This window comes from Myripristis murdjan, chromosome 21 (assembly GCF_902150065.1).
Source record: "Myripristis murdjan chromosome 21, fMyrMur1.1, whole genome shotgun sequence".
NCBI lineage: Eukaryota > Metazoa > Chordata > Actinopteri > Holocentriformes > Holocentridae > Myripristis > Myripristis murdjan.
Window position 1 is genome coordinate 26,314,021 of NC_044000.1, and position 27,500 is coordinate 26,341,520.

The 27,500-nt window shown below is 44.4% G+C and overlaps 2 protein-coding genes across 5 annotated transcripts; both read left to right on the forward strand.

The window, feature by feature from the left end:
• The first annotated feature begins 1,832 nt into the window (after window positions 1–1,832).
• nup35 (nucleoporin 35) lies at window positions 1,833–6,796 on the forward strand. Its single transcript, XM_030080531.1, has 9 exons — window positions 1,833–2,131; window positions 2,916–3,071; window positions 3,763–3,881; window positions 4,057–4,114; window positions 4,400–4,508; window positions 5,059–5,128; window positions 5,227–5,355; window positions 6,090–6,209; window positions 6,482–6,796. The coding sequence occupies exons 1-9, from the start codon at window positions 2,119–2,121 to the stop codon at window positions 6,557–6,559; spliced, it is 852 nt and encodes a 283-aa protein (XP_029936391.1). The 5' UTR covers window positions 1,833–2,118; the 3' UTR covers window positions 6,560–6,796.
• Window positions 6,797–10,104: 3,308 nt separating this feature from the next.
• dnajc10 (DnaJ (Hsp40) homolog, subfamily C, member 10) lies at window positions 10,105–24,877 on the forward strand. Of its 4 annotated transcripts, none has more exons than XM_030080514.1 (25): window positions 10,105–10,230; window positions 10,505–10,722; window positions 11,428–11,590; window positions 11,894–11,944; window positions 12,827–12,909; window positions 13,386–13,517; window positions 14,386–14,479; window positions 14,575–14,652; window positions 15,187–15,230; window positions 15,525–15,590; window positions 16,357–16,422; window positions 16,548–16,637; window positions 16,856–16,966; window positions 17,086–17,200; window positions 17,985–18,112; window positions 19,022–19,138; window positions 19,736–19,837; window positions 20,070–20,130; window positions 20,261–20,355; window positions 20,652–20,785; window positions 21,284–21,337; window positions 22,178–22,325; window positions 23,258–23,380; window positions 23,869–23,976; window positions 24,460–24,877. In XM_030080514.1, exons 2-25 carry the CDS (start codon window positions 10,510–10,512, stop codon window positions 24,469–24,471), a joined length of 2,388 nt encoding a protein of 795 aa, XP_029936374.1. In that variant the 5' UTR covers window positions 10,105–10,230; window positions 10,505–10,509; the 3' UTR covers window positions 24,472–24,877. The 4 variants fall into 4 exon arrangements, with proteins under 4 accessions (XP_029936374.1, XP_029936373.1, XP_029936376.1 ...); XM_030080513.1 differs by having other exon boundaries at window positions 10,110–10,262; XM_030080516.1 differs by having other exon boundaries at window positions 10,139–10,253.
• The last annotated feature ends 2,623 nt before the right edge of the window (window positions 24,878–27,500 follow it).

The window sequence follows — 27,500 nt, forward strand, 5'->3', positions numbered from 1 at the left end:
ACACACATCCTCATTTGCAGCAGCTTCCTCCCAGTGTTAATGGAAGTGTTACCACAGCAACACTTCCCATTTCCTCACATCACCCAGGAGCTGTGTGTGTGTGTGAGTGTGTGTGTGTGTGCTTTTATGTGTGTGTGTCTGGGTGTGAGTGTGTGTGTGTGTGTGTGTGTGTGTGTGTGTGTGTGTGTGTGTGAAAGATGTTAACATCACTCTAACTGCGGCTCTTAGCTCCTAGAATGACAGCCCTGTGGTTGGTCTCTCTCTCTATCACACACATTCACACACACACACACACACTCACACACACACACGCGCGCACACACACACTCACACTCACACACACACACACACACACTCACACTCACAATTAAAGTCCGCTCAGCAGATTAAATGAGATGCAGATGAACTGAATTCTCCTGTGTCTGATGTTTTATGTGTTTGATTAAATTTTTACTTTTGTAAAAACAATTAAAATTAATTTTAAACGTTTCTGTGCCTCACACTCGGCTGTGCGATCCGGGGCCCTTGGGGGGCCTCTGAGGCTCCTCCAGGGGCCGTCAGCAGGATGAGAAGCAGCTCAAGCCTTGAAACCTCAGCAAATTGAGTTATAAAGAGTTATTAAAAAATAAAAAACTACCATAATATTACCCAAAAATAAAACCCTAACCCTAACCCTAAATGCAAAAGTTGCCAGAAAACTGATTACTGAAAAAACAATTCCTAAGAAAAAGGCCCAAAAAATTTTACACAAAATTAGACACATATAAATAAATAATTAAAAAAATGTATCAAAGTAGTAGGGAAAAGTATTTCAAAAGAATGACCTTAAAATTACCACAAAATCACTGAAAATGTTTTTTCAAAAATTACAAAAAAAAAAAAAAATTCCAACAAAAAATAAATAATAATAATGATAATAACAGTAGAAAACTCCACATGTCTCAAAGGGTTAAAGCAGAGCGAGGCTGTGATTGGCTGATTTTTTTTTTTTTTTTTAAATGCTGTGTAATAACGAGGTCGCAGCGCCCCCTGCTGGTTCAGATCCGTCACTACAGCATCACCCTGCATCACAGTAAAAACAATAACAGTTACAATAATAACACGTTTTATTTGTGTAGCGCACTTGTTAGTACTCAAAAACACTTTACAGTTAAAAAAAAAACCAAAAAAAAACGAAACTTGAAACATGGAATAAAAACATGAATAAAAACATGAAAAAACAAAACAACAAAGAGAGTAAAGTAGATACATTTAAACAAGATTAAGGTATTACACCAACTGAGGCCCCTACGTTTTTTCTTCATGTTTTTATTGAGTAAAAAATAAACTTACAAAGTGCAAGAAGAAACAAGACAATCAGTTAAAACCAACAGTTGATGACTTGAAGTTAAACGTCGTGTTTTTCCTTGTGAACAGACGTTTCTGTCGCTCAGCAGCAGGGGGCGCTGTGATCTGATGATGTCAAGTTATGTTCATGACCACAGAACTTAATTATCTGCGTGTTCTGCTGTTTATTGTTTGTGTTGTTTATTTATTTTCTGCCCTCCGGTGTCGGAGCTCGGAGCTCGGAGCTCGGAGCACTTCAGGCTCCTGCAGGACGGCTGATGACAGCCTATCAAACGCCTGTGGGGATGTGGATATTTTCTTGTCAAATTTTCACAATAACATAAAAGGGAGTAAAGTGTTTCTATATTTTGTGTCATGATGGATCATTTCTAAGTTCTATTCTTCCTTCATCACATCAAGGCGGGCCGCCCTCCCCTTTCAAACCGCACCATCTGCCTTTAAGATTCCTGATGTACAGATGTCCGAGTTGCCCTGAACGCCTCTTTGCTGACGCTACAAGACGCGCCGGATGTGCCGCGGCGCCACTGCATTCCGCCAGGTGACGGTTTGAGTTTGAGTCTGAACACCTGCAGCGGGACAAGGCGGACAGACAGGTAGACAAACACGGTCCAGTTCACTCACCTGGACGGAACCCGCCCACCTGAGCCACAGCCGCGGCCTGCTGGCGGAGCGGCTGCCTGCTCGCTGTTAGCCGTTAGCTGCCTGTGCTAACCGGCTGCGTCACTTCCAGGTTTTGAAAGTCGCGGCCAGAGAAGCTGCGGCCGGTCCGACATGGAGCTACAAGGTGAGTTTAATGTCTTATAAATTATCCCTTTCCACGCTTTGCTGCATTAAAATAACATTAAAATAATGTTTAACCCAGCAGGCGAGGCATAGTCAAGCTGCGTCAGGCTTTGTGTGCTTTTATTGTCTTAAATCACGGAGCCATGCTGTGGGCTGTCCTTTATTTTACTTTAGTTTAACTCAGATTTGTTGAATTTTCTGTTTCGCGTCACAAACAAAGAAGATAACAGCATTATTTACAAGTATATGCAGCAGTAAAATAATAAAACATTAGTAATATCTCGGACAGTGGACTGCTTTTTCCGCTTTCCTCTGTTCTCTTCTTTTTTCTCGCAACCTTTATTTATAAAACACATGTGCGCAGACACGTGTAGATTAATGTTTTTTTTTTTTTTTTTTTGTGCCGTGTCCTGCTGCTTTGTTAACATTTTAATAAAATTAAAGTAAACAAAATCAGCTGCTGATGTAATGAACCCAGCAGGATTCATGTCAGAGCTGCGGCGGTTTAATCGATCAGCTGCCAGTTGTTTGGTAACTGATCGATCGTTTTGAGGTTCCAGCTCCTCAGGTGTGAATGTTCCCAGGTTTCTCTGTGAGCATGAACTCAACACCTCTGGGGTGTGATCGGTTCTGAGTCTGACAGTTTATAATCGATCAATTAGAGAATAATCAGCAGGTTGATCGATAAAGCAAAGAGCAGTCAGGGCGGTGGTGTGGGGGGTTCAGCTCCTCGGAGTGCTCGTTGTGCCCCTGAGCAAGGCAGTGTGCTGTCTGTGTGTCCGCAGCGGCCTCGGAGCCCATGGCGCTCGGCTCGCCCGCCTCGCCCAAGCCGCCGCCCGGAGCCCAGTTCCTGCCGGGCTTCCTGATGGGCGAGCTGCCCGCCCCCGCCAGCCCGCAGCCCCGCCCCTTCAGCCTGGCCACGCCCACCGTGGAGAGCACAGGTGAGCAGACACACAGGTGCAGTCAGCTCAGGTGAGAAGAGCTGAAAATTAGCAAATTATTTAAAAAAAAAAGTACAAGAAAATGATCTGAAAATCAGCTCAGGAGGGAAAAGTTAACAAACAAAAACAAAGAAATGACCTGAAATTAAGAAAAAATCCTCCATAATATAATTTTAAACATAAGAATTATAACCATAAATTTCTGTGTAGATTTTTGATAATGTTCTCATGCAATTTCCAGGTCATTTTCTTTTTTCTTCTCCTCTGCTTTGTGGTATTGTTTTGTGTGTGTGTGTGTGTGTGTGTGTGTGTGTGTGTGTGTGTGTGTGTGTGTGTGTGTGTGTGTGTGTGTGTGTGTGTGTGAAAAATGATAAATAAATCAGAAAACTTGCAACATTTCTCCTGGTAATAAATGTCCTACAGTAAAAGTTCAGATCAGAGGAGCAGAAGTTGAAGTCAGGAAATAACATACTCACCTTTTCAAAATAAAGGAAGAAAGAAGTAAAAATAATTTTTAATTTATTCACATTAACCTTAATGTTCAATTCTTCTTGAGAAGATAATTTTTGTTGTGTTTTTATGTTAGTGTTTACTCTCTAACTTGATATGTGAGTGTGCACCTCAGTGATTGGCTGTATGCGTGTTTGTTTTTTATTATTAGTATTATTGTTCTTCTTATTATTTTGCTCAGGAGGCTCCGCCCTGCAGCCCGTCGTCCTCACACCCAAAGACAAGAGTGGAGCCCCGCCCGTCCGCAGTATCCATGACGACCTCATTACCGCGTCAACACCCCTCAACACACACAGACAGGTGGGTCAGTAGACAGACAGACAGACAGCTAGGTTGACAGACAGACAGACAGACAGGTTGTGGGTGGGCCTAGAGGTTCTGTCAGACCAGGTGTGATCAGCTGTGTTGATGTGGACTTTTATTTTGTAGTTTTAGGTGGTTAACGAGTGCTGGTCATGTGTGTATGTGTCTCCAGTCTTTTCCAGTGATTCAGTCTCCTCTGTCTGCACGTCAGGCCTCGACTCCAGGAACAGGTACACACACACACACACACACACACACCTACTTGCTGGTGCTCTTAACATTCACATTAACATTAACACTGCTGCTAGACAGACAGACAGACAGTCAGTCAGTCAGACAGACACAGCCAGACAGGCGGACAGGAAACACAGTAAATTGGCGCTCAACTACAGCTTCTTCACTGGCCCTCTCTCTCTCTCTCTCTCTCTCTCTCTCTCTCTCTCTCTCTCTGTCTCTGTCTCTGTCTCTCTGTCTCTCTGTCTCTCTGTCTCTCTGTCTGTCTGTCTGTCTCTCAGGTGTGCAGCAGGTGTGTGTGTCTCCAGCTCAGGTGGACCCGTTCTACAGTCAGGGAGAAACTCTGAGCTCCGACGACCAGCTGGACCAGAGCTGGGTCACCGTGTTCGGGTACGACCTCGCCCACAGAACTGCAGTACTGCTGATTATACTGCAGTACTGCTGATTATACTGCAGTACTGCTGATTATACTGCGGTACTGTTGATTATACTGCGGTACTGCTGATTATACTGCAGTACTGCTGATTATACTGCGGTACTGCTGATTATACTGCGGTACTGCTGATTATACTGCGGTACTGTTGATTATACTGCGGTACTGTTGATTATACTGCGGTACTGTTGATTATACTGCAGTACTGCAGCAATACTCACTCAGAGTACTACAGCAGCTGCAGTAGTACTGACCTGCTTCCTGCTGTGTTTTGTTTCCTGTCCAGTTTAACAGACAGGAAGTAAAAACTGCAGGAATTTCACAATAAAAGACCTCCAGATGGCACAGGATGTACTGATAGTTACAATACACAATCATTACAATCAATACAGGATCAATAGAACATGACGCTGTTCAGTGCCAGAGCTGCTGCTTACTGTGTGTGTGTGTGTGTGTGTGTGTGTGTGTGTGTGTGTGTGTGTGTGTGTGTGTGTGTGTGTGTGTCAGGTTTCCTCCAGCCTCGGCCTCCTACATCCTGCTGCAGTTCGCTCAGTACGGAAACATCCTCAAACACACGGTGAGACACACACACACACTCTGACATGCTTCCCTGTGCAGGACCTGTGCACTGTGTGTAGATGTGCTGATGTGTGTGTGTGTGTATGTGTGTGTCAGATGGCGTCCCCGGGGAACTGGATGCACCTGCAGTATCAGTCGCGGCTGCAGGCGAGGAAAGCTCTGTCCAAAGACGGCAAAGTGTTCGGAGACTGCATCATGGTGGGAGTGAAGCCCTGCATCGACAAGGTCTGTCTGCACGTCTGTCTGTCTGTCTGCCTTTCTGTCTGTCTGCACGTCTGTCTGATTGTCTGTCTGCCTTTCTGACTGTCTGTCTGCACGTCTGTCTGTCTGTCTGTCTGCACGTCTGTCTGACTGTCTGCCTTTCTGACTGTCTGTCTGCATGTCTGTCTGTCTGTCTGTCTGCCTTTCTGTCTGTCTTGGCGCTTTTCCACTAGCACCTACTTGGCTCAACTCTACTCGGTTTATAAGCTTTCCCATTAGGTGGTAGTAGCTGGTACCAGGTCCCATTTTAATACCTACTCGGCCGGGGTTCTAAGCGAGCTGAGTCGAGCCAATAATGTGACGTAAACGCTGTGCAGGTCACTGATTGGACAGGGAGCGACGACACATGAGAGCGACTACTTCACAAAAACCAAACCCGCCATTTTAAAAAGAAAACGGCAACAGCGACCGTGCGCATTGATCATCGCTGAAGTTGGCAAAGTCAAAAAATGGCAAGTAAACCGGCACCGCGGTCAAATGAAGAGGTGTGTGCTTGGTGGTGTGGCTGCGTTGCTATGACGACTCCACCCACGAGGAGGTGGTACTGAGCTGTAATGGAAAACCACCGAAAACGAGTCGAGCCGAATAGGTGCGAGTGGAAAAGTGCCGTCTGTCTGTCTGTCTGTCTGTCTAACCTGTCTGTGTGTCTGTCTGTCTGTCTGTCTAACCTGTCTGTGTGTCTCCTGTCTGTCTGTCAGAGTGTGATGGAGAGTGGTGAAGCTGTCTCTCCTCCCTGCTCCTCCTCTCTGCTCTCCACTCCTCGCTCCTCCATCAGGCCGCTGAGCGCCGCCTACAGGAGCTGCAGCAACGACTACCAGGTAACACCTGACCTCTGACCCCTGACCCCCCTGAGCTCTGACCTGTACCCTAAGAGTATCTTCCTGCATGTTCACTCTGTCAGTGATTATAAAAACAGTTTGTTTGTTATTTTGTGGTGATGCGTTCAGGGGTCCTGTGAAATTTGATACAACTTGTGTGTTAGGAGGCTTTTAACTTGAAAATATGTGGAGATTGGATTTTTTTTTTTATTGTGGTGTTATATCTGTGTGTGTGTGTGTGTGTGTGTGTGTGTGTGTGTGTGTGCGCTCAGGTTGTTGCAGACAGACAGACGCCCAGGAAGGACGACAGCTTTGTTTCCAAGGCGATGGAGTACATGTTTGGCTGGTGACACGCATCACACAAGGCATTATGGGATGCGTGGTGGCCTTGGGGTGTGCGTGTGCGCGTGCATGCGTGTGCGTGTGAAGGAGGGAAGGACTGATTGACTGTACTGTGTATGTGTGTGTGTGTGTGTGTGTGTGTGTGTGTGTGTGTGTGTGTGTGTGTGTGCTTTCTATTCTGTTTTAATCTGATAGTTTTTATTCCCTCTGTTGTTTCAATAAAGGTTGAGCGGTTTGAATCCGGACTGTGTTGGTTTTCTGTCAGCAGCCACTAGAGGGCGCTCTCCCTACTGCAGTCATTCAGATCTGACCCACAGACAGACCCGCAGCTTAACATTTCAACAACAACAACAACAAACCTTGTGTGTGTGTCTCTTCACATGTCATGAATGAAGCTCGAGAGAAAAGAAAACAAACAAACAAAAACCATGACACCAAAATCAACAAGAAAATATAAACAATGAGACAATAACAACTTGCTCTAGGGAAAAGTGCTAAAAGTTTTCTCTCAGTAGAATTTCTGCACGCCTGACGTAACAGCAATAATAATAATAAAATAACAACAACAACAAGAACAATGACTCATGCTTACAGGGTTTGAATAAGCCTGTGAACGCCCCGAGCCTTGTTACGTCATTGGTGTGCGACCACCGTATTCACGAGCTGCGTCAAGATACCACGCAGACTGGCAGAAAGCACCGGAAGTTAAAATACATTTCAGAAGAAAAGCACAAAAAAAAAAAATCAACGAAGTTTTTTCTTTTTTTTTTTTTTTCGAGGTTTTCATGTTTTATTCTGGTTGATCCTGATGAAAGCAGCAGAACCTGAGGAGTGATTAAAGCTGTGTCCAAAAAATAAAAATCTATACAAACTGCCAAAATTCAGTGGATTCTGCTTTTGAATAATAGTATGTGCAGTGATGACGTTTTTTTTTTTTTTTTTTTTTTTAGGTTTTCAATGAATCCTGGGCAGAGGGGAAAGATTCATGTTAAGAAAACAGCAGGAGACCAAACAAACCCTTTCACATAAAAAATCATAAGGGAAAAAAATCTCACACAGACACTCATACATATCCACATAACGCACATAATAAAAACACATATCAGTAAGTAATAAATAAACATGAATCTACTCAAGTGTTATGCAGCAGGTTGTATTTTTTAGTTTTATTGACTCATTGTCAGTCACTTCTGTATTGCAGTTTGTCGTGATTCCACACAAAAGTTGATTTAGTCCCATAATTTTTCTCAGTCACTGTATTCGTTGTTTTTAATGCTGCTATATTATTTTTGAGCTGCATCAAATGTTTTACTGGTTATATATATACACTACTCACAAAAACTTAGGGATATTCGGCTTTCGGGTGAAATTTCAGGATGAACCTAAAATGCATTATAACCTTTACAGGTGAACTTAATGTGACCTTCTGTAAACTTTTGAATGCACATGTCCAACTGTTCAATGTTTCAGTACTTTTTGCACAAGTTGCTGTTCTCTAACAAGGAGTTTAACAGCAAAATTCACATCAGGTGTTTGATGCTCCAGCTCATCGAGGTCGTATCATTAGGGAACGGCTGCTGGAGACTGGGGTACCTCAGATGGAGTGGCCTGCACTTTCTCAGACCTGAATCCCATAGAAAACCTATGGGATCAGCTGAGTCGCCGTGTAGAGGCTCGGAGCTCTGTACCCCAGAACCTCAATGTCCTGAGGGCCGCCCTTCAAGAAGAGTGGGATGCCATGCCTCAGCAGACAATAAGTCGACTTGTGAACAGCATGAGACGTCGTTGTCAAGCTGTAATTGATGCTCAAGGGCACATGACAAGTTATTGAGACATTGACATTTTTTGTTGTGGTATGAGTCAATATCAGTATAGAGTGCCATTGAGACTTCCCAATGTCACACAAAAAAAGATGAGATTTTCCACTGAACTCCATATCCATTGTATAAAGTAGACCTTAAACTGCTAGAAATGCATGTTGGTCAAGCTCCTGCACCTTTTATAAATTGACTGCAAGCATAGAAAGTACAAGCGAATTGCAAAATGTGTCCACCCTGTCATGGGACAATTTCTAAATAGAGTAAATATGTTCTAATCATATATTGATTACAAAATGTACATTTTCAGAAAGGTATTTGGTCCCTCGTTCAGGAATATATTTTAGTTTCTGGAAAACATCTCTCAAAAATACAGAAATTATGGAAAAATATGTCTGTATATGTAAAATCTATGAAAGTTGTACTTTCTTTTTTGAATAAACTCTATAAATAAAGGTATCTGGTCAAACTTTGAAATAATACTGTTTGGCCCTAATCTCTTCAGAGCAAAATCACACAAAAGGTTTTGATAACTTGTGAAAATAATTATTTATTCACATAAAACATGAACATGACGGGGTGGACAATGACATGACGGGGTGGACCTTGGCATGACAGGGTGGACAATAGTGAAGTGCCTCATATATATTTAAAGGAAAAAATGTTATGGTTTTGTCAACAAATGTTTTTTGTCAAAACATGACTTTTTTCACCTACTGTATTTTGAATTGTGCACAGGTAGGCTACATCTGGAAATGACACTCAACAACAGCAAAAATAAATAAATAAAACCTTCAACTAGACAAAAAAACAAGATTGATATAAACAAAACAAAAACCATTTGTCCCTGTAGGCCTTCCACAAAAAGTATAAACATAGGTATCCTTTCAAATGGTTTCTTTCTCTGCATATGTTTTGTCCTCCACTTGACTTCTGAAACACTGAAAAACTTATAAAACTGTTATAAAACTAGACTTGACGACGCAACATGTATCAGTTAGGAAGGTGACTGTGTATACTTTAACAAACATATTTTGAATTTCTGAAACGCATTTATATAGATTCATATTTTGCAATGACAGGGTGGACACATTAAGATTGAACACATTCAAGTTCAATCATAAAATGATGAAAATGTCAAAATATAAATGTTGATATGTACTCTCTCTGCAGGAGCTATTCTTCACTCCATTTGTAAAAGACAAAGCAGTGGTAGTGATGTCACTGATTACAGCAGGGGGTTTCTTTTAGTGGCAGTAACCACCTAATGACGGGGTGGACAGCAAATCCAGGGACACATGCAAAACGTTTATTATTATTATGAAATTAGACCATAAATGATCCAATTGACTCATTTTATTCAAGTACTTGATGAGAGCAACAAGAGCATGTAAAAGGTTTGTACATTGTATATCATTTATCTACTTATTTCACTCAGTGAAGTTAGTAGAGAGGAGTTTGGGACATGGCAAAATCACATGCATCTAATCATAGAACATTATTTTTAAATATGAAAAACACCCTTTTAAAGATGTATCTCTGTACCAATGTGTGTTTAAATGTTTGACCATTTATAATAAACCCTCAGAGTTTTGTTATTTTGCAAATTTTTCATGAAAAGTGAGTGATTTCTGCCCGGGACACCAAATGGTACCCTATATTGATATTGACTCAGTCCTGCTGGAGCCCCACATGGAGGGAGGCAGCTGTTCGTCCAGGAGGCTTTTGTTGTGAAGGCTGTCTCCGGAAGTGCAGTGTGTGTGTCGGTGTTTGTTGGTGTGTGTGTGTGTGACGCGGAGCCGCAGCCGGACAGCGAGCCGGACGCCGCGGCGGACAGACGGAGGAGTCTCGCTCTCTGAGAGGTGAGCGAGCCGCGCGAGGCCAGGTAACTCAGGTGAGCTTTAACAACAACAGCAGGAACATGGCGGCGGTCTCGTGAGGAGGAAACCCGGCGAAGCGGCTGACGGGAGACTTTTAAAAGTTGTTAGCTTAGCCTAGCTTAGCCTCCTGTTTATGTTTCCGGCGGCTCGCGGAGGAATTTCATCAGCTAGAGCCTGACCACAGCTGTCCGACCAACACTGTGTGTGTGTGTGTGTGTGTGTGTGTGTGTGTGTGTGTGTGTGTGTGTGTGTCCAGTTCCCATGATGCCTTGCAGAGTCCCGGTTCGTCCGGCCGGTCCGACCCGGTTCGGGCTGCTGCTGCTGGGCCTGCTGCTGGTGTGTATGTGTGTGTGCGCGCGCGCGGAGAGCCGGGACTACTACGAGCTGCTGGGGGTCAACAGGGAGGCCACGAGCCGCGAGATCCGCCGCGCCTTCAAGAAGCTCGCGCTCACCATGCACCCCGACAAGAACCCGGTAGGTCACCCTGTCACCCCTCACCCTGTCATCCTGTCACCATGTCACCCCTCACCTCCTCACCCTGTCACCATGCACCCCGACAAGAACCCGGTAGGTCACCCTGTCACCCCTCATCTTGTCACTCCTCACTCTGTCACCCCTCACGCCCTCACCCCCTCACCCTGTCACCATGCACCTTGTCACTCCTCACCCTGTCACCCTTCATCTTGTCACTCCTCACCCTGTCACCCTGTCACCCTTCATCTTGTCACTCCTCACCCTGTCACCCCTCACCTCCTCACCCTGTCACCCTGTCACCCTTCATCTTGTCACTCCTCACCCTGTCACCCCTCACCTCCTCACCCTGTCACCCTGTCACCATGCACCTTGTCACTCCTCACCATGTCACCCCTCACCTCCTCACGCCCTCACCCTGTCACCATGCACCTTGTCACTTCTCACCATGTCACCCCTCACCTCCTCACCCTGTCACCCTGTCACCATGCACCTTGACAAGAACCTGGTAGGTCACCCCCTCATCTTGTCACTCCTCACCCTGTCACCCTGTCACTCTGTCAGCCCTCACCCCCTCACCCTTGACAAGAACCTGGTAGGTCTTAGTAATTGGTAATAATTGGACGTGTGTCTGTGTGTGTGTGTGTGTGTGTCTGCGTGTGTGTGTGTGTGTGTGTGTGTGTGTGTGTGTGTGTGTGTGTGTGGCAGGGTGACCCCTCGGCCCACGACAGGTTCCTGCAGGTGAGTCGGGCGTATGAGGTGCTGAAGGACGAGGACCTGAGGAAGAAGTACGACAAGTACGGAGAGAAGGGGCTGGACGAGCAGCAGGGCGGGCGTTATGAGAGCTGGAGCTACTACCGCTACGACTTCGGTGGGTAACCGTGGCAACCATGTACACAGGACGCCCTCAGTGGGTAACCATGGTAACTGACCGGCCGGATCGGACTCGGGCCGTGTTCACACTGGGGGCTGTCACGCGTCTGAAATCTCCAGATTAGATGAGAAATGGATTTGTTGTGGGACTAGAAGCGAAACAGAACCCTTTCTCTCCTGTTGGATTAGGATTAAAAACACAGTCAGCCAGCCGGGCTGCCTAATCTGAGAGATGTGAAGTGTGTTATTGACTGGATTGAGAGCAGGTGTGTGTCTCACAGGTGTGTTTGTGTCTCTTTAGGGATCTATGACGACGATCTGGAGGTCATCACGCTGGACAGGGGAGACTTTGGTAAGAGTTATTAAAGGGTCATTCCAAATATTTTCAGACGGTCCTGGTTTCTGGTTTTTGTCGGTTGTGTCCAGAGGCAGCAGGCAGGATGGATCGCCTCGCTGCGCTGCTCCGTCAGGGATTAGCTCGAGTTAACAGAATAACAGAACTAGCTAACCAACAGCAGCCATGTTTTGTATCAAATAAAAATACAAAACGGAAGCGTGAGATAAAAAAAAGTAAAATCCCGGAGATGCAACTAAATGTTCATTCAGACACTGGAGGTTGATAAACTTCCTGTCCTTGTTTTCAGCCAGCTGGTCCAGCCACATTCACTCATCATTCTACCTTAAGATTCAATTTGTAATCTATTATGTGACGATGAAATTGTGCTTTATTCTTTGGATGTTTGTCATGAATGATTTTGAATTATTTATGTGCCTGATGTGTTTGATGCCACGTTTGAGGTCTCATGGTAACACGACGGGAGGTGCAGCTGAATTTAGGGGGAGCCGATGAAGACTGTTTTGGCTATGCTCTTCTTCATCAGGTCATATTGGGAATAATTTTCATTAAGTTTGATTGGAGAGACTAATTTACCACCAGTTTTCAATCACCTTTTGGTGTTTTAAATAGATGAATAAAAAGTTTTTTTTCTTTGTATGGAGCCTGAGGAAGAAGTGTGTGTGAATCCCACCAGGCCTCTGTGATTTTCATGGTGTGGAATGAATGGTCGACACAGCAGACTCGTGTATTTTCTGTCATCACTGCTTTTAAAATCAGCTTTGTTTCTGTATTGTATTCAGTTCCAGGAAACATTATATAGGCAGATAAGTGTCAGCGTGTGTGCGTGTGTGTGTGTGTGTGTGTGTGTGTGTGTGTGTGTGTGTGTGTGTGTTTCAGAGGCAGCGGTGAATTCTGGAGAAATCTGGTTCATCAACTTCTACTTCCCACGATGCTCCCACTGCCACCAGCTGGCTCCTACGGTAACACACCCACTGTTCACACACACACACACATATAATAAACGCCCACTAAACACACAGTCAGTACACCCATGAAACACACACACACTCTTTAAACAGGTGTGATATTACACTCATCAGATGTGCAGGGTTTCATATCAGCATGCCTTTTTTAACATATTAAAAGTTGCACTAAAACAGAGCGGGTGTGTCCTGGGTCGGTGTTTAAATCTCCGTCCCAGTTCCTCTGCATGTCCAGAGTTTTCTCTCCAGAACGTTCCTCTCATCTCCCAGAGCGAGCAGTGGGATTTCAGAGCTGCTACATCATTCCTCCTCCCTTTCCTCCAGGCGCTGGTTTCCATTCATTCCACTACGATATGAACATGAATTGGTCATTAATGTTTAACTAAAAACAGGGACTGATGCAGTGATCAGCTAAATACTGTGTGTGTGTGTGTGTGTGTGTGTGTGTGTGTGTGTGTGTGTGTGTGTGGCAGTGGAGGGAGGTTGCCAAGGAGATGGAGGGTGTGATCAGGATTGGAGCGGTGAACTGTGGAGACAACAACCGACTCTGCAGGAGCAAAGGAATCACCAGTTACCCCAGTCTGTACATCTACAGGACTGGTCAGGTTAGTGCGACTGACTGACTGACTGTCTGACTGACTGACTGACTGACGGACTGACGGACTGACTGACTGAGTGACCGAACGACTGTCTGTCTGACTGACTGACTGACTGACTGTCTTGACTGACTGACTGACTGACTGACTGACTGTGTGACTGTTTGACTGACTGACTGTCTGACTGTCTGACTGACTGACTGACTGACGGTCTGACTGACTGACTGACTGAGTGACCGAACGACTGTCTGTCTGACTGACTGACTGACTGACTGTCTTGACTGACTGACTGACTGACTGTCTGACTGACTGTGTGACTGTTTGACTGACTGACTGACTGACTGTCTGACTGACTGACTGACTGACTGACTGACTGACTGTCTGACTGACTGACTGTCTGACTGAACGAGTGACTCACTTGACTGACTGACCGACTGTCTGACTGACTGACTGACTGTCTGTCTGACTGACCGTCTGACTGACTGACTGACTGTCTGACTGTCTGACTGACTGACGTCTGACTGACTGTCTGACTGACTGACCGACTGACTGTCTGACTGACTGACTGTCTGACTGAGTGAGTGAGTGAGTGGCTGACTGGCTGACTGACTGACTGTCTGACCGTTTGATTGACTGTCTGACTGACTGAGTGACCTAACGACTGTCTGACTGACTGACAGTCTTGACTGACTGACTCACTGACTCACTGACTGACTGTCTGACTAACCGATTGACTGTCTAACTGGCTGACTGACTGTCTAACTGGCTGACTGACTGACCAGCCAGGACAGTGTGTTCAGGTGGAGTTGGCGGGACGGGTTTCAGGTTAATGGTGACTAAGAGTTTCAGACTTAGAGTTTGTTTTTTGTTTCCATAGAAACCAGAGAAGTACCATGGGGAACGTTCCAAGGAGAACCTGGTCCAGTTCTCCATGCAGTTCATCACAACCACGGTGACTGAGCTATGGCAAGGTAAACCGGTCTGAACCAGTTTCAGTTTGTACTGGTCTGTACTGGTTTGTGATTTCTGACTGATGTTGGTGTTGGTGTTGGTGTGTTGTTGCTAGGCAACGTGTTCAGTGAGATAGAGGGAGCGTTCTCATCTGGACTGGGATGGCTGATCACCTTCTGCTCTGAGACTGGAGGTAACACTCACACACACACACACACACACACTCTCTCTCTCACACCCACACACACACACACACACACACACTCACACACACTCACACACACCCACCCACACACACACACACACACATAGATATCTGGACAAATTATTAGGGATGACTCAAGTCTGCTCAGGTTGTGGTACTAATCTTTCTTCCTTTTCTCTTACTTCCAACACTTCCTTCCTTTCTTCCCTCCTTCCCTCCTTCCTTACTTCCTTTCCTCCTTCCTTTCTTCCATCCTTCCTTCTTTCCTTTCTTGCATCCTCCTTCCTTCCTTCCTTCCTTTCTTCCCTCCATCTTCCCTTCCTTCTTTCATCCTTGCTTCTTTTCTTCCTTCTTGCCCTCCTTCCTGTCTTCCATCCTCCCTTCCTTCCTTCTTTCCTTCCTTCCTTCCTTCCTTCCTACCATTCTTCCTTCCTTCCTTCCTTCCTTCCTTCCTTCCATCCTACCATTCTTCCTTCCTTCCCTCCTTCCTTCCTTCATTGCTCCCTTCCTTCCTTCCCTCAGATTGCCTGGAGTCGAGGACCAGACTGCAGCTGGCTGGCATGTTGGTGAGAACACAGTAGTGCCTGTAGTGGTACTGCTTGTAGTACTAGCAGCTGATGTAGTAGTGGCGGTAGTATTAGTAGTATTTTTAAGAGTAGTAGTAGTATTAGTAGTGATATTAGTATTTGTGGTAGTATTTGCTGTCAGGATGCAGGAACACTGATGAGTTTCTGCTGTCTGAATAAATTCTACTGTGATTCTGTTGGTGTGATGCTGAAAATGTGTGTGTGTGTGTGTGTGTGTGTGTGTGTGTGTGTGTGTGTGTGTGTGTGTGTGTGTGTGTGTGTGTGTGTGTGCAGGAGGGTCTGGTTAAGGTGGGCTGGATGGACTGCACCACCCAGGAGCAGCTGTGTGAAAGTTTCCAGGTGAGTGTTTTAAGTTTTGCAGGTAGAGCCGAACATTCACTCGGTCATGTCAGGAGTATTGATCAGGAATCCATCAGATATTTAAACACAAGGATTCTGTCATTGATCAGCATCACTGATCTGACCTTTTAGATATGTAATTTAAATAAATTTAAATATGTTTTTCTTGTCATGTTAGACATACTTTTTGCTGATTTTCTAGTTTTTGTGCTGGTTTTGTGGTATTTTATATAGTATAGTAGCATATGCACTTTGGGGAATTGCAGTAATAATGCTTAGGATATAGCAGTAGTATTGGGAGTATTATATGCAGTAGTATGTGGGGTATTGTTGTAGCACATGTATTATATGCAGTAGTATGTGGGGAATCGCAGTAGTATATGCAATAGTATTTTGCGTATTGCAGTAGCATATGCAGTAGTAATTGAAGGATTGCAGCACTTTTAGTAGAATATGCAGTCGTACCTGTAGAAAATGCAATAGTATTTAGAATATTGCCCCAGTATTTGGAGTATCGCAGTAGTACTTGCAGTATATACAGCATTTGGGGTATTGCAGTAGTATATGCAATAGTATTTTGAGTATTGCAGTAGTATATGCAGTAATATTGGGAGTGGTTCTTGAAGTAGTATATGCAGTAGTACTTGGAGTAGTATATGAAGTAGTATTTGGGGTATTGCAGGAGTATATAAAGTAGTATTAGGATGTTGCTTTTCCATGCAGTAGTACTTGTAGTACTGCAGTACAGAGTGTGCCTGTGTTGCAGGTGAGTGGAGGAGCGACCGGCTTCTTCCCAGCAGGAAGTTCTCTGCAGCAGCAGGGCAGCGTGCTGGTAAGACTCTGCACTGCCTGTGTGTAGTACTGGGTGTGTGTAGTACTGCAGTAGTGACTGTGTAGTACTGTAGCACTGACTGTGTGTGTGTGTGTGTGTGTGTGTATGTGTGTGTGTTGTTGCAGTGGCTGCAGACTCTGGACAGGAAGGAGATTTACAGTCAGGTCATCGATCACCTGCCTGACCTGGAGCTGCTGACCAATGACAGCTTCCAGGTGAGTAAGCCCCGCCCCCCTGCCTCAGCTCTCTCCTGATTGGCTGCTGTGTCTGTGCTGTGTGTTTTTTTTTGTACGATGTATTTCACTCTCTCCGTTGGTTCAGTCAGCTTACAAACATTCAGTTTGATCTGGTTTCTGAGAAAAAAAATCCAGGAAGTGGTGCGCTCAGTGTGGCCTGCACTTCCTGTTGACCTGGTGTGACTTCCTGTTTGCAGAGGAAGTTGGCGCGTCACCGCTGGCTGGTCAGTTTCTCGTTCGGCGACAGAGGCCTCGCCTCCAACGAGTACAAGAAGCTGCAGGCCCTGCTCAGGAACGACCACATACAGGTACCTGTCTGTCTGCCTGTCTGACTGTCCAGGCTGGCAGGGTGCACTGTCTCACTCACAGTTGTCTCTCTACCTGTCTGTCTGACTGCCTGTCTGTCTGTCTCCCTGTCTGTGTGCAGGTTGGCCGGGTGGACTGTCTGTCTGACGCGGAGCTGTGTCGCTCTCTCTACATCCACAAGTCCTGTCTCGCCGTCTTCAAGGGTCTGGGCATCCACGACTTCGAGATCCACCACGGTCAGTGTCTCACTGCGCAGACTGTCTCACTGCAGACTGTCTCCCTGCAGACTGTCTCACTGCAGACTGTCTCACTTTGCAAAGTGTCTCACTGCACAGACTGTCTCCCTGCAGACTGTCTCCCTGCAGAGTGTCTCACTGCGCAGACTGTCTCACTGCAGACTGTCTCCCTGCAGAGTGTCTCCCTGCGCAGACTGTCTCCCTGCAGACTGTCTCCCTGCAGACTGTCTCCCTGCAGAGTGTCTCACTGCGCAGACTGTCTCCCTGCAGACTGTCTCACTGCAGAGTGTCTCACTGCAGACTGTCTCACTTTGCAAAGTGTCTCCCTGCGCAGACTGTCTCACTGCGCAGACTGTCTCCCTGCACTGAGGGCTTTAAAGGGACATTCCAACGTTTCCCTGACTTCCCCAGACTGAGACTAGGCTAACAGTTCCCATAGACTTCAAGTCTTTATGCTAAGCTAACAGGAAATGCTACCCATAGGAACTGAACCAGTGGACGTCCACAGGTGGAAATGGTGTCCAACATCTGGTCCCAGTCTGTGGAGGTCAGTAAAAGGGACTTTTGCCCCAAATTTTGGAATATTTCTTTAACACACATTCTCCAGCCAATCAGAAGCAAGTATTCATCCAGATCCTGGTGTAATGTACTGTCACATGTTCAAATACACATTACTGGAACTTACTATACTTCACTGCATGCATGTTCCACACTGAGTCCTTAGTGTGTGTGTGTGTGTGTGTGTGTGTGTGTGTGTGTGTGTGTGTATGTGTGTGTGTGTCAGGTAAGGACGTGCTGTACAACATTGTGGGGTTTGCAAAGGAGAGCGTCAACGCCCACGTGACGACGCTGCGGCCCGACAACTTCCCCTCCGACAGGAAGGAGCCGTGGCTGGTCGACTTCTTCGCTCCAGTGCGTTCAGTTTGTGCAGACACGCACACACACACACACACACACACACACACACACACACACACACATACACACACACACACACACTGTATATTTTTGGCACTGTTGTTGGCAAGTTTAACCCTTTGAAACCTGCTTGGAGTTGGATTTCTTGTGTTTAAACCCTCATTTAACCCTCTGAGACCCGAGCAGATTGGCTTGGTATCTCTCAGAAAAATGAGAAAGAAAGGCAACGAGCAACTTAACAAGCAATGACCCTAAATTTTGCAGGAAAAAAAAAACTTTGGAATAGGCTTAAAAAATAAACTTAAAAAACGTAGGAAAAGTGTTCAGCTAATTTTCAGATTTTTTTATTTTTTATTGATTCATTTATATATTTTATTTATTTATTTCAGGACTTTTTTGTTTTTATTTTGTCATTTCATCTATTTTTTTACCTTTACTTTTTTGGCTGATTTTTGCATAACTTCTTTGTGGCTTTTTACTACATTTTTGCAAATTTTTGGGTCATTTCCTGCTAAGTTGCTTGCCGCCTATTTCTCATTTTGAAAGAAATAAAAAATGAATCCACTCAGGTTGTTGAAGAACAAAATGTCAGGGGAACACGACGCTGAAGTCAGCTGGACTGAATCCTGTTTACACTGAGGGTGGCTCCATCAGTGACACACGCACATACGCACACGCACACACACAGGTGGATCAGCATGCGAGCTGACGTGGCATTCAGTGTCTGTGGGTTTGTGCTGTTTGTTTGTCTGTCAACTTCTGCCCTCTAGTGGCAGGAACGGCTCAGTGCAGCTTCACAGATAAACACCATGTGTTTAATATGTTCTCAATACAGATATTCATTGTGTTAACATGCTGATTTTCTGTGTGTGTGTGTGTGTGTGTGTGTGTGTGTGTGTGTAGTGGTGTCCCCCGTGTCAGGCTTTACTTCCTGAGCTGAGGAAAGCTTCGATCCAGCTGGCCGGCCAGATGAAGTTCGGCACACTGGACTGCACCATCCACCACGACCTCTGCTCTATGGTAACTAGATCTACGTCTGCTGCGGTGTGAACGACAACGAGCCAGTCACAGTCACCGTTCACCAGCGGGCAAAGTTATTCATTTAGTTATTTATTCTGGGATGATTTTATTTTTTTAAGCCACGATCTGATTAATCGATTTGATTGATTAATTAAACATCTGAAACTTAAACATTTTAATTATTTTAACTTTAATGTTAGAACAAGTGAAGTTAATTCCACTCACTAATTTTCTCCTTCACACTGCAGGAGTTAGAAAACCTAGAGTCAGACATGAGCTGAGCTCAGAGTGAGAGCAGCCTCTGGCTCCCTGCCCGCTCGTCTGAGTCAGTTAAAACTGATTTGATCGAGACAATGAATCAATCACTGTCTGCATGTGGACCTGTCGATCTGTGTCCGCACACTGCAGAGAGACAGGTACCACATGTCTGCATGTCGACCTGTCTGTCTGTATCCACACACTGCAGACAGACAGGTACCATAGGTATCCCCTGTCTGCTCTCTGACTGCTGACATAACCAGCTGCTGTGTATTTGTGTGTCTTTGTCTGTCTCTCTCTCTGCCTGTCTGTCTCTGTGCCTGTCTGTCTGTCTCTCAGTATAACATCCAGGCGTATCCGACGACGGTGATCTTCAATCGTTCCTCAGTTCATGAATATGAGGGTCATCACTCGGCTGACGGCATCCTGGAGTTCATACAGGTAGTACTGCATACTAGTACTATAAAATACTTAATACAGCTACTGTTAGTACTGCAGAAAATACATTTGAGTAGTATCGCACTAACATCACACGTTGACCTTGGCTTGATGATGGCTCCACAGGAGAGGGCAATCAGTAGGGTTCTTCAACGGAGGTTGTTTTGTTCTGGGGGAGAAAATAATAATAAATAATAAATAATAAGGTGAATAAACCCAGCCCCTCCCTCTGCAGGACCTGGTCAGTCCATCTGTGGTGGTTTTGGATCCTGACAGCTTCAGGGACAAAGTCAAAGGTGAGGTGTTCTCTTCTCTTCTGTTCTGTTCTCTTTTCTTCTCTTCTACTCTGTTCTACTTTGTTTTTCTGTGCTCTGTTCTCTGTTCTCTGTTCTCTTCTGTTCTGTCTGATTCTTCGTGTGGTTCCAGGTCGAGCTGAAGGACAGATCTGGGCGGTGGATTTCTACGCTCCCTGGTGTGGCCCCTGTCAGGCCCTGATGCCCGAGTGGAGACGCATGGCCAGGGTACAGCACACACACACATACACACACACACACACACACACACACACACACACACACACACATATACACACACATACACACAGCAGCTATAGATGCGGCGGTGAACAGAGTCTCAACCCAGATTTTATTTAATTAAATGTGTTTATTTACTTCCACACAGGTTTAGTGGCCTTAAGTGGTTTCCATGGTTACCGTAGTGTTTATTCTTGCTGTACTTGTCATTCACACAGAACCGGTTTATTTTGACAGACCTGGACGCCTTAGGTCTAACCTGTCTGTCTCTTTGACCCGTCTAGCTGATCTCAGGTCAGATCCTGGTGGGTTCTGTGGACTGTCAGCGGTTCCAGCCGTTCTGTCAGAGTCAGGGTGTGAGGTCGTACCCCGAGATCCGCCTGTACCCCCACAACACCCGGCAGCCCGACCGATACATGTACGTACTACTCCTTAAACACATGGTAAATACTCCATATAAGATGAAGTACATGTATGTACTGCATTAAAAGACAGGTATATAACACATGATCAATGCCCTCTATGCATCACACATGTTAAACTACAAACAGATTATTGGTAATCCAGGACACTGATAACCAGTATTTATGGATGATAGTCTTTTGTGTTAAATTTGAAATTTGCAATGTCAAAATTGGCAGTACCACTAACATGAGATTAGTAAAAAAGACTCCACACTGATCCTCAGCACTCGTTAGCTGTGGAGTTCCTCAGGGTTCAGTTTTAGGCCCCACTGTGTTTCACTCAGATGTTTGTGTTACCCGGCCATTAGTGACTGAGTTTGAATTAAAGTCTGCAGCTTTTATTCAGTTTGATTACTGATGTGGTTCTATAACTGATCTGTCTGTCTGTCTGTCTGTCTGTCTGTCTGTCTGTCTGTCTGTCTGCCTGTCTGCCTGTCTGCCTGTCTCTGTAGGAGTTATAACGGTTGGCACAGAGATGCCCAGTCATTGAAGCTGTGGGTGCTAAGGTGAGACACAAACAAACCATCTGTGTGCCTGTCTTCTAACTAACTTTTGAGGTTATATCCTACTGTTTGCTTTTCTATCATCAAAGTTCCAGTGCTAGCTATCAAAACGTTTTTACAGCCTGAAACTCACCTTGAATCCTCAGCTCTCAGTTTCTGCAGCTCCACTAGAAAACTAGGAAACACCATGACCATGACCTACAACAGTTACAGTTCAGCTCTGATGCCTGATGATCTTGCTATATAAGATCCCAAACACTGCCTAATTGCACAAAGTGTACACTTTCCCGATTTTCTTTGCAAAAACAAGTTTTTTAAAAAAAAAGTTGGAATAGCCTGGCTGAAGGCAGGTGGGATCAGCTGCAGACCCTCGTTGGCTGAGGAGGTCGCTGGTCAGAAACACATGAGAACATCTGGAACATCCCTCAGCTAGCTCTGGGCTGCACCTGGTTAAAAAGTTAAAGTTTGTCAGGTGTCTGTCGTAGCGCAACTGCATATGACTGTTGCTTCAACAGCATTCCAGCATGCTGTTACTTAATAGATAGAATTATAGTCATAAAGCCAACCTAACCTGCTGAAAATGATTCAATTTTACTCTGTATAAAGCAGACATGTTCATTTTCAGGATGTTCATCTGCAGCATATCTAATTACGGCACATCTAACAACATTTCATATCACCATTACATCATCATACAGTTTAATCACAAATTGCATGTTTTGTCCACATGGTGCAATCCTGTTGAGCTGTGATTGGTCAGTGTTTTGAGACCGGTCGCGCTGTGATTGGTTGATGTTTTGAGTCCTGCAGGTGTGATGTCAGGTTAATGTTTTGTGTCTGCAGCTCCCTCCCCAGGGTGTCGGTGGATCTGACCCCAGAGTCTTACAGATCCCTGGTTCTGTCGGGTCGGGAGCACTGGGTGGTCGACTTCTACGCCCCCTGGTGTGGACCCTGCCAACACTTCGCCCCCGAGTTTGAAGTCCTGGCCCGGGTGAGAGACACTGATGAAGAGAGACAGAGAGAGACAGAGAAAGACAGAGAGACAGAGAGAGACACACAGAGAGAGAAAGAGAGAGAGAGAGAGATGGTTAGGTAGTGGAGTGATGAAGGCAGTCCAGTGTGGGAATCAGTGATCTGGACTCTTCTTAGTTTGCCTCTCATGTTATTATGGATCACTCTCGATTCGTTTGTCCGTCACACACATCACAGATGCAATTGAGCAGATTTTAACTAAACTTTAAGGAACATTCATCTTATTACTACCTTTTTGTTTTTTTTTAAAATAACAGTAATGGCCCTTTTCGATTGTCAAGGGTGAACCTGGAACTTTCCAGAACCTGTGATGTTCAGGTTCTGCCTTTTGTTTCTGTAAGACACATAGCTTTCACTATGTTTGGGCTGAGGGTCCACGCTGCTCCGCTGTATCGGAACCCTGAAGATGGAGAGTTTAGGATACACAGCCGACAAGTATTAGTTTGAAAATTGCAGGTTCCATATTAGTCTGGATGGGCAGATACAGAGTGGTTTTGATCCGATCAGGCAGACCTGGCATTGACAGCACATGCTGAATGAATTACAGCTGAGGTGCTGGTTGGTGATGAAAGATGCTACGACACATGCCACCAGATCAGCCAACAGCAAAATTCAATTGCAGTAGCAAATGACACAAATTTCCGTGTATCAAATGAAATGAAAACACAAAATTTGCGTCTTTTGTGTATTTGTGTAAGTTGAAATTTTTCAACCCAAACGAAAATTTTGTCGCTGTATTCAGGTCGACAGCGCCGAAATTCATTTTGGGTTTGAACACAGCTCAGCTCTGACAACCTGTTTACTGACTGCTGGTTTATGTCTGGGGTGACTGTTTATCATCCTGTGTTTATTACCCGTGTTATTAAAGGGGCGGTTCTGTGTTTCTGTCAGATGGTTAAAGGGGAGGTTCGGGCAGGGAAGGTGGACTGTCAGGCTCATTATCAGACCTGTCAATCAGCTGGAGTCACTGCCTACCCCACTGTCCGGTTCTACCCCTACATCGGAACAACAAAGGTGAGAACACACACAAGAACACACGAAACACTCACAGAAACACAAGTCACACCAACCTTTATGGAAAAAAAAAACAAAAGCTCAGCATCGGTGTACTTTGACCTGCAAATTTTCAGCTTGACCAGGGAAGTCTTCAGCGTCACAGTGACCCCTGATCAGACATGGAGGAAGCTCTAATGACGAGGAGGCCAACGACAGAAATGATAATACAATAATAATGATAAATGTTATTTGAATAGCACCTTTCATGTAAGAAGTGCAGCTCAAAGTGCTTTACAAGTCAGAACCGACATGAGCCGAGGGCCTCCCATGGAAACAGACACAGAATGAACATAAAAACAGAAAGAAATGAAGAGAAAACCTTGAACCACTGAGCTGGAGATTTGAGTGAACTTTCCCTTTAATGGAAAATAACAGAGCAGAACGGAGACCTTACAGCTACTTAAGCTTGTGTGTGTGTGTGTGTGTGTGTGTGTTCGTTCTCACAGCGCCATCAGAGCGGCGAGTACGTGAACAGCCGTGACGCTCATGTGATCGCTGACGTCCTCAGACAGCGACTGGAACAGCTTTCAAAACAGTCACACAGCAAACTCAAGGTAACCACGGGTTAGTTAGGGCGAGGTCAAAACCAGCCAGTAAACCAGCCAGTAAACCAGTTAGTCCATAAATGAACTAATCAGTCAGTGTCCTTGTGACATAGTAAATGGGTCAGCCAGTAAACCAGTCAGTAACCAGTCAGTAAATTAGTCAGTCAGTAAAGGATTCAGGTCAACTAGTCACTAATCCAGTCACGCAGTAAACAAATCAGTCAGTTAACGAGTAACGAGACGGTGAATGAATCAGTAAACCAGTCAGTAAATTAGTGAGTCAGTGAACTAATCATTAAACAAGTCAGCTAGTCAGTGGCCCAGTCATGCAGTGAACAAGTCAGTCAGTAAACCAGTCAGCAAACCACTCAGGTGATCGGTAGTCACGTTATAAACAAAGTCAGTCAGTGAACAAAATGAGTAACGAGTCAGTGAACCACTCAGTAAATCAGTCAGTAAACAAGTCAGTAAAGATCCATCTTGTCTCTGCAGGACGAGCTCTGAGGATCAGGGGGCGGAGCCAAAGGAAGGACTGCACTCTGATTGGACTGTGATGAACTGAGAGGATTTTGATTGGTCAGTGCGAATGCCAGTCACACTCCAAGAGAAGACGACAGGAAGTCAGACAGACAGTCAGTCAGAGAGACAGACGGACTGAACATAACATTCTGACTGAACTGAATGTACTGAACACACACACACCTTTCTGCCTGTTTTTATTGTTTTTATTTACTCTGTGATGTAAAGGTGTGGGGCACTGCAACGATAACATGTTACTGACACACACACACACACACACACACACACACACACACACACTCTCAGATGTTGATACTGTATTTTATGTGGCGTTTATCGTGTGGAACTGTTTGAATTAAGCTGTCAAATTAAAAATGGAAAAGGTTTTTAATTATTGTGCCGTGTGCGACCTGCAACAGTTAGATACACACACACACACACACACACACACACACACACACACACAGTTCAAGTCTGACATCCAAACTGTTTAACTCTTTGACACCCGAGAAAATGAACACTGGACGTCTTTCAATAAACATGAGGGAACAAAGATGATTAGCAAATTAAAAAGAAATCAAAATAAAACAAAAATGGGAATATTAGTAAACATTAGAAAGGGGAAAATTGTGAAAATATTACCAGAAAATGTGGGGAAAAAACTTGAAAATGCAAAATATATTTAAGTATTACATTATTATACTGCATTATTACATAGTGGTTAAAATGGTATATTTCATGGTGGGATTACTGATGCTGGATCAGATTTCTGGTGTGTAAATTCTGGTGAGAGGCTTCGTTCACAAGCGTTTAACACTGAACAGAAAACCACATGATCTCCTTATGAGGGTCCCAGCAGGGAGAATCACTTCGAACGAGGGTCTGCTGCTTCTGGAACATGGAACATGAAAAGGTTTGAACTCCTGGGTTATTATTGATTGAGTATTGGGTTATTTCTGAAGTACTGGGTCACTCCTGGCTTACCACTGACTTACTACCACCTAAGTGTTGTTTTGGTACTGGGTCATTCGAGGTTACTGGTCTCTGATCTGAGTTTTTTTTTTTTTTTTTTTAACTTCTTCAAGACACTCCAAAGAGCTGACCTCTGACCTCCAGACCTCTCCAGGATGTGACCTCCTGCCTGTGTTTTCTGTATAAAGTGTTGGTCTGAAATCACTCTGGGCTCCTGTGGTGTCAGGTTGCAGCCCGTCTGATCAGGTCAATCAACAAGGTTTCTTATTCTGATCAGTGTTTGTTATTCTGATAATTAAACAATATTTACTAGAAAAGGTTTTACTCTCTGTGTTTACTGGAGTGTGAAAGCAGCACAAATATTTTTTTTTTTTTGTTATGTCTTATTTTTGCCTTTATTGAACAGATGAACCTAAAGAAAAACATGAAATACATGCAGCAAGGGGGGGCTGAATTTAAAATTTGTAGTGAAAATGTGTTTACATGGGACACAAGAAAAGATGAGAAGACAGTATAAGTGTCATTTCCAAAACAACCACCAGATAGCACTGTTCACTGTCTTTTCATTCATTTCTATGGGAAAATGTTCTGAAGTAAACAGGAGTACCTGAGAGTATGGCTCCTGACTGCAGGGTAGAACAGTGTTTTACCACAGTATAGTACAATATGTACAATATGTACTAGTACTACAAGTAGCAGTAGTAACGTCAGTATTACAGCAGTTGAGACAGCATTAGTAGTATCAGCAGCAGTGGTAGTAGCTGTTGTAATATGGTTAAAATACAATGCACTCCTAACTTCCATGTTTTTTGTTTTTTTTTTTTAAATTAAGTGTATTAATGCCATTAACTTGTGAATTTGTGGTTTAATGGACAGCTTAATGGAAACAAAATGGACACACAAAGATGAAACTGGATGTGATTATGGATGCTGATGTAAATTTGAAAAGTCAGTGATCTCACAGATCACCATTTTGATTAAAAAAAAAAAAAAAAAAAAGACAAAACAAAAACTGGGATGTCCTGCCAAGCAGACACTGAGAAATAAGCATTGCCTTAATTTATCAGTACATTAGATGACTGTTGGGAGTGAAGTGAATATGATAAGGTGTCTTCATTCAGCATTATTTACTTAATTCTTTTAATCATTTGTTTTTGCTCCATTGATGTCTCTAATTTAAAGCACATCCTGATGGTCTTTAAATGACATGCAGGTCACAGAGAACCTGGCTGTACCTGTTACTGCAGCCCTCAGCATCTCTCCATGCTCCCCATGTCACATCATCGTTCATGTTGATATAAATTCTTGCCATGACTCAGCTGAGAGAGAGAGAGGCCGTGCTGCACATTTGACCCTGAGCCAATCAGGACATGCCGTCTTGTCAAGATGCAGCAGGATGTCCACAGGTGGAGAAGAGTCAACAGGTGAGCAGTCCAGTTGCTTTGCACGGTTTAAAGCAGACTGACCCAGAACCACCAAATTAACTTTCAGACTCCACGCTGGTAGCTGGTCAGCTGTGACAGAAATGTCAGAACTTTAGTCTAAGATAATTAGTCTGAGATAATGTGCAGTTAGTGTCACTGTTGATGTCAGTGTCACTGTGTTGATGTCGGTATGTTACTGTGTTGATGTCAGTATTACTGTGTTGATGTCAGTGTGTTACTGTAGTGTGTTGATGTCGGTATGTTACTGTGTTGATGTCAATGTGTTACTGTCAGTGTGTTAGTGTTTTGATGTCAGTGTTACTGTGTTGATACTGTGTTGATGTCAGTGTGTTAGTGTTGCTGTCAGTGTGTTACAGTATTGCTGTCGGTGTGTTACTATGTTGATGTCAGTTTGTTACTGTGTTGATGTCAGTGTGTTACTGTTGCTGTCTGTGTTACAGTGTTGCTGTCAGTGTGTTACTGTGTTGATGTCAGTGTGTTACTGTGTTGATGTCAGTGTGTTAGTGTGTTGATGTCAGTGTTACTGTGTTGATCTCACTGTTGATGTGTGTGTTTTAGTGTTGATGTCTGCGTGTTACAGTGTTGCTGTCAGTGTGT

Coding starts and splice junctions, on each gene's coding strand:
- nup35 (XM_030080531.1), top strand. Junction 5,356..6,089: donor TGAAGCCCTGCATCGACAAG/GTCTGTCTGCAC, acceptor TCTGTCTGTCAG/AGTGTGATGGAGAGTGGTGA. Junction 6,210..6,481: donor GCTGCAGCAACGACTACCAG/GTAACACCTGAC, acceptor GTGTGCGCTCAG/GTTGTTGCAGACAGACAGAC.
- dnajc10 (XM_030080514.1), top strand. CDS start 10,510: ATGATGCCTTGCAGAGTCCCGGTTCGTCCGGCCGGTCCGACCCGGTTC. Junction 12,910..13,385: donor GCCACCAGCTGGCTCCTACG/GTAACACACCCA, acceptor TGTGTGTGGCAG/TGGAGGGAGGTTGCCAAGGA. Junction 16,638..16,855: donor TGACCAATGACAGCTTCCAG/GTGAGTAAGCCC, acceptor TCCTGTTTGCAG/AGGAAGTTGGCGCGTCACCG.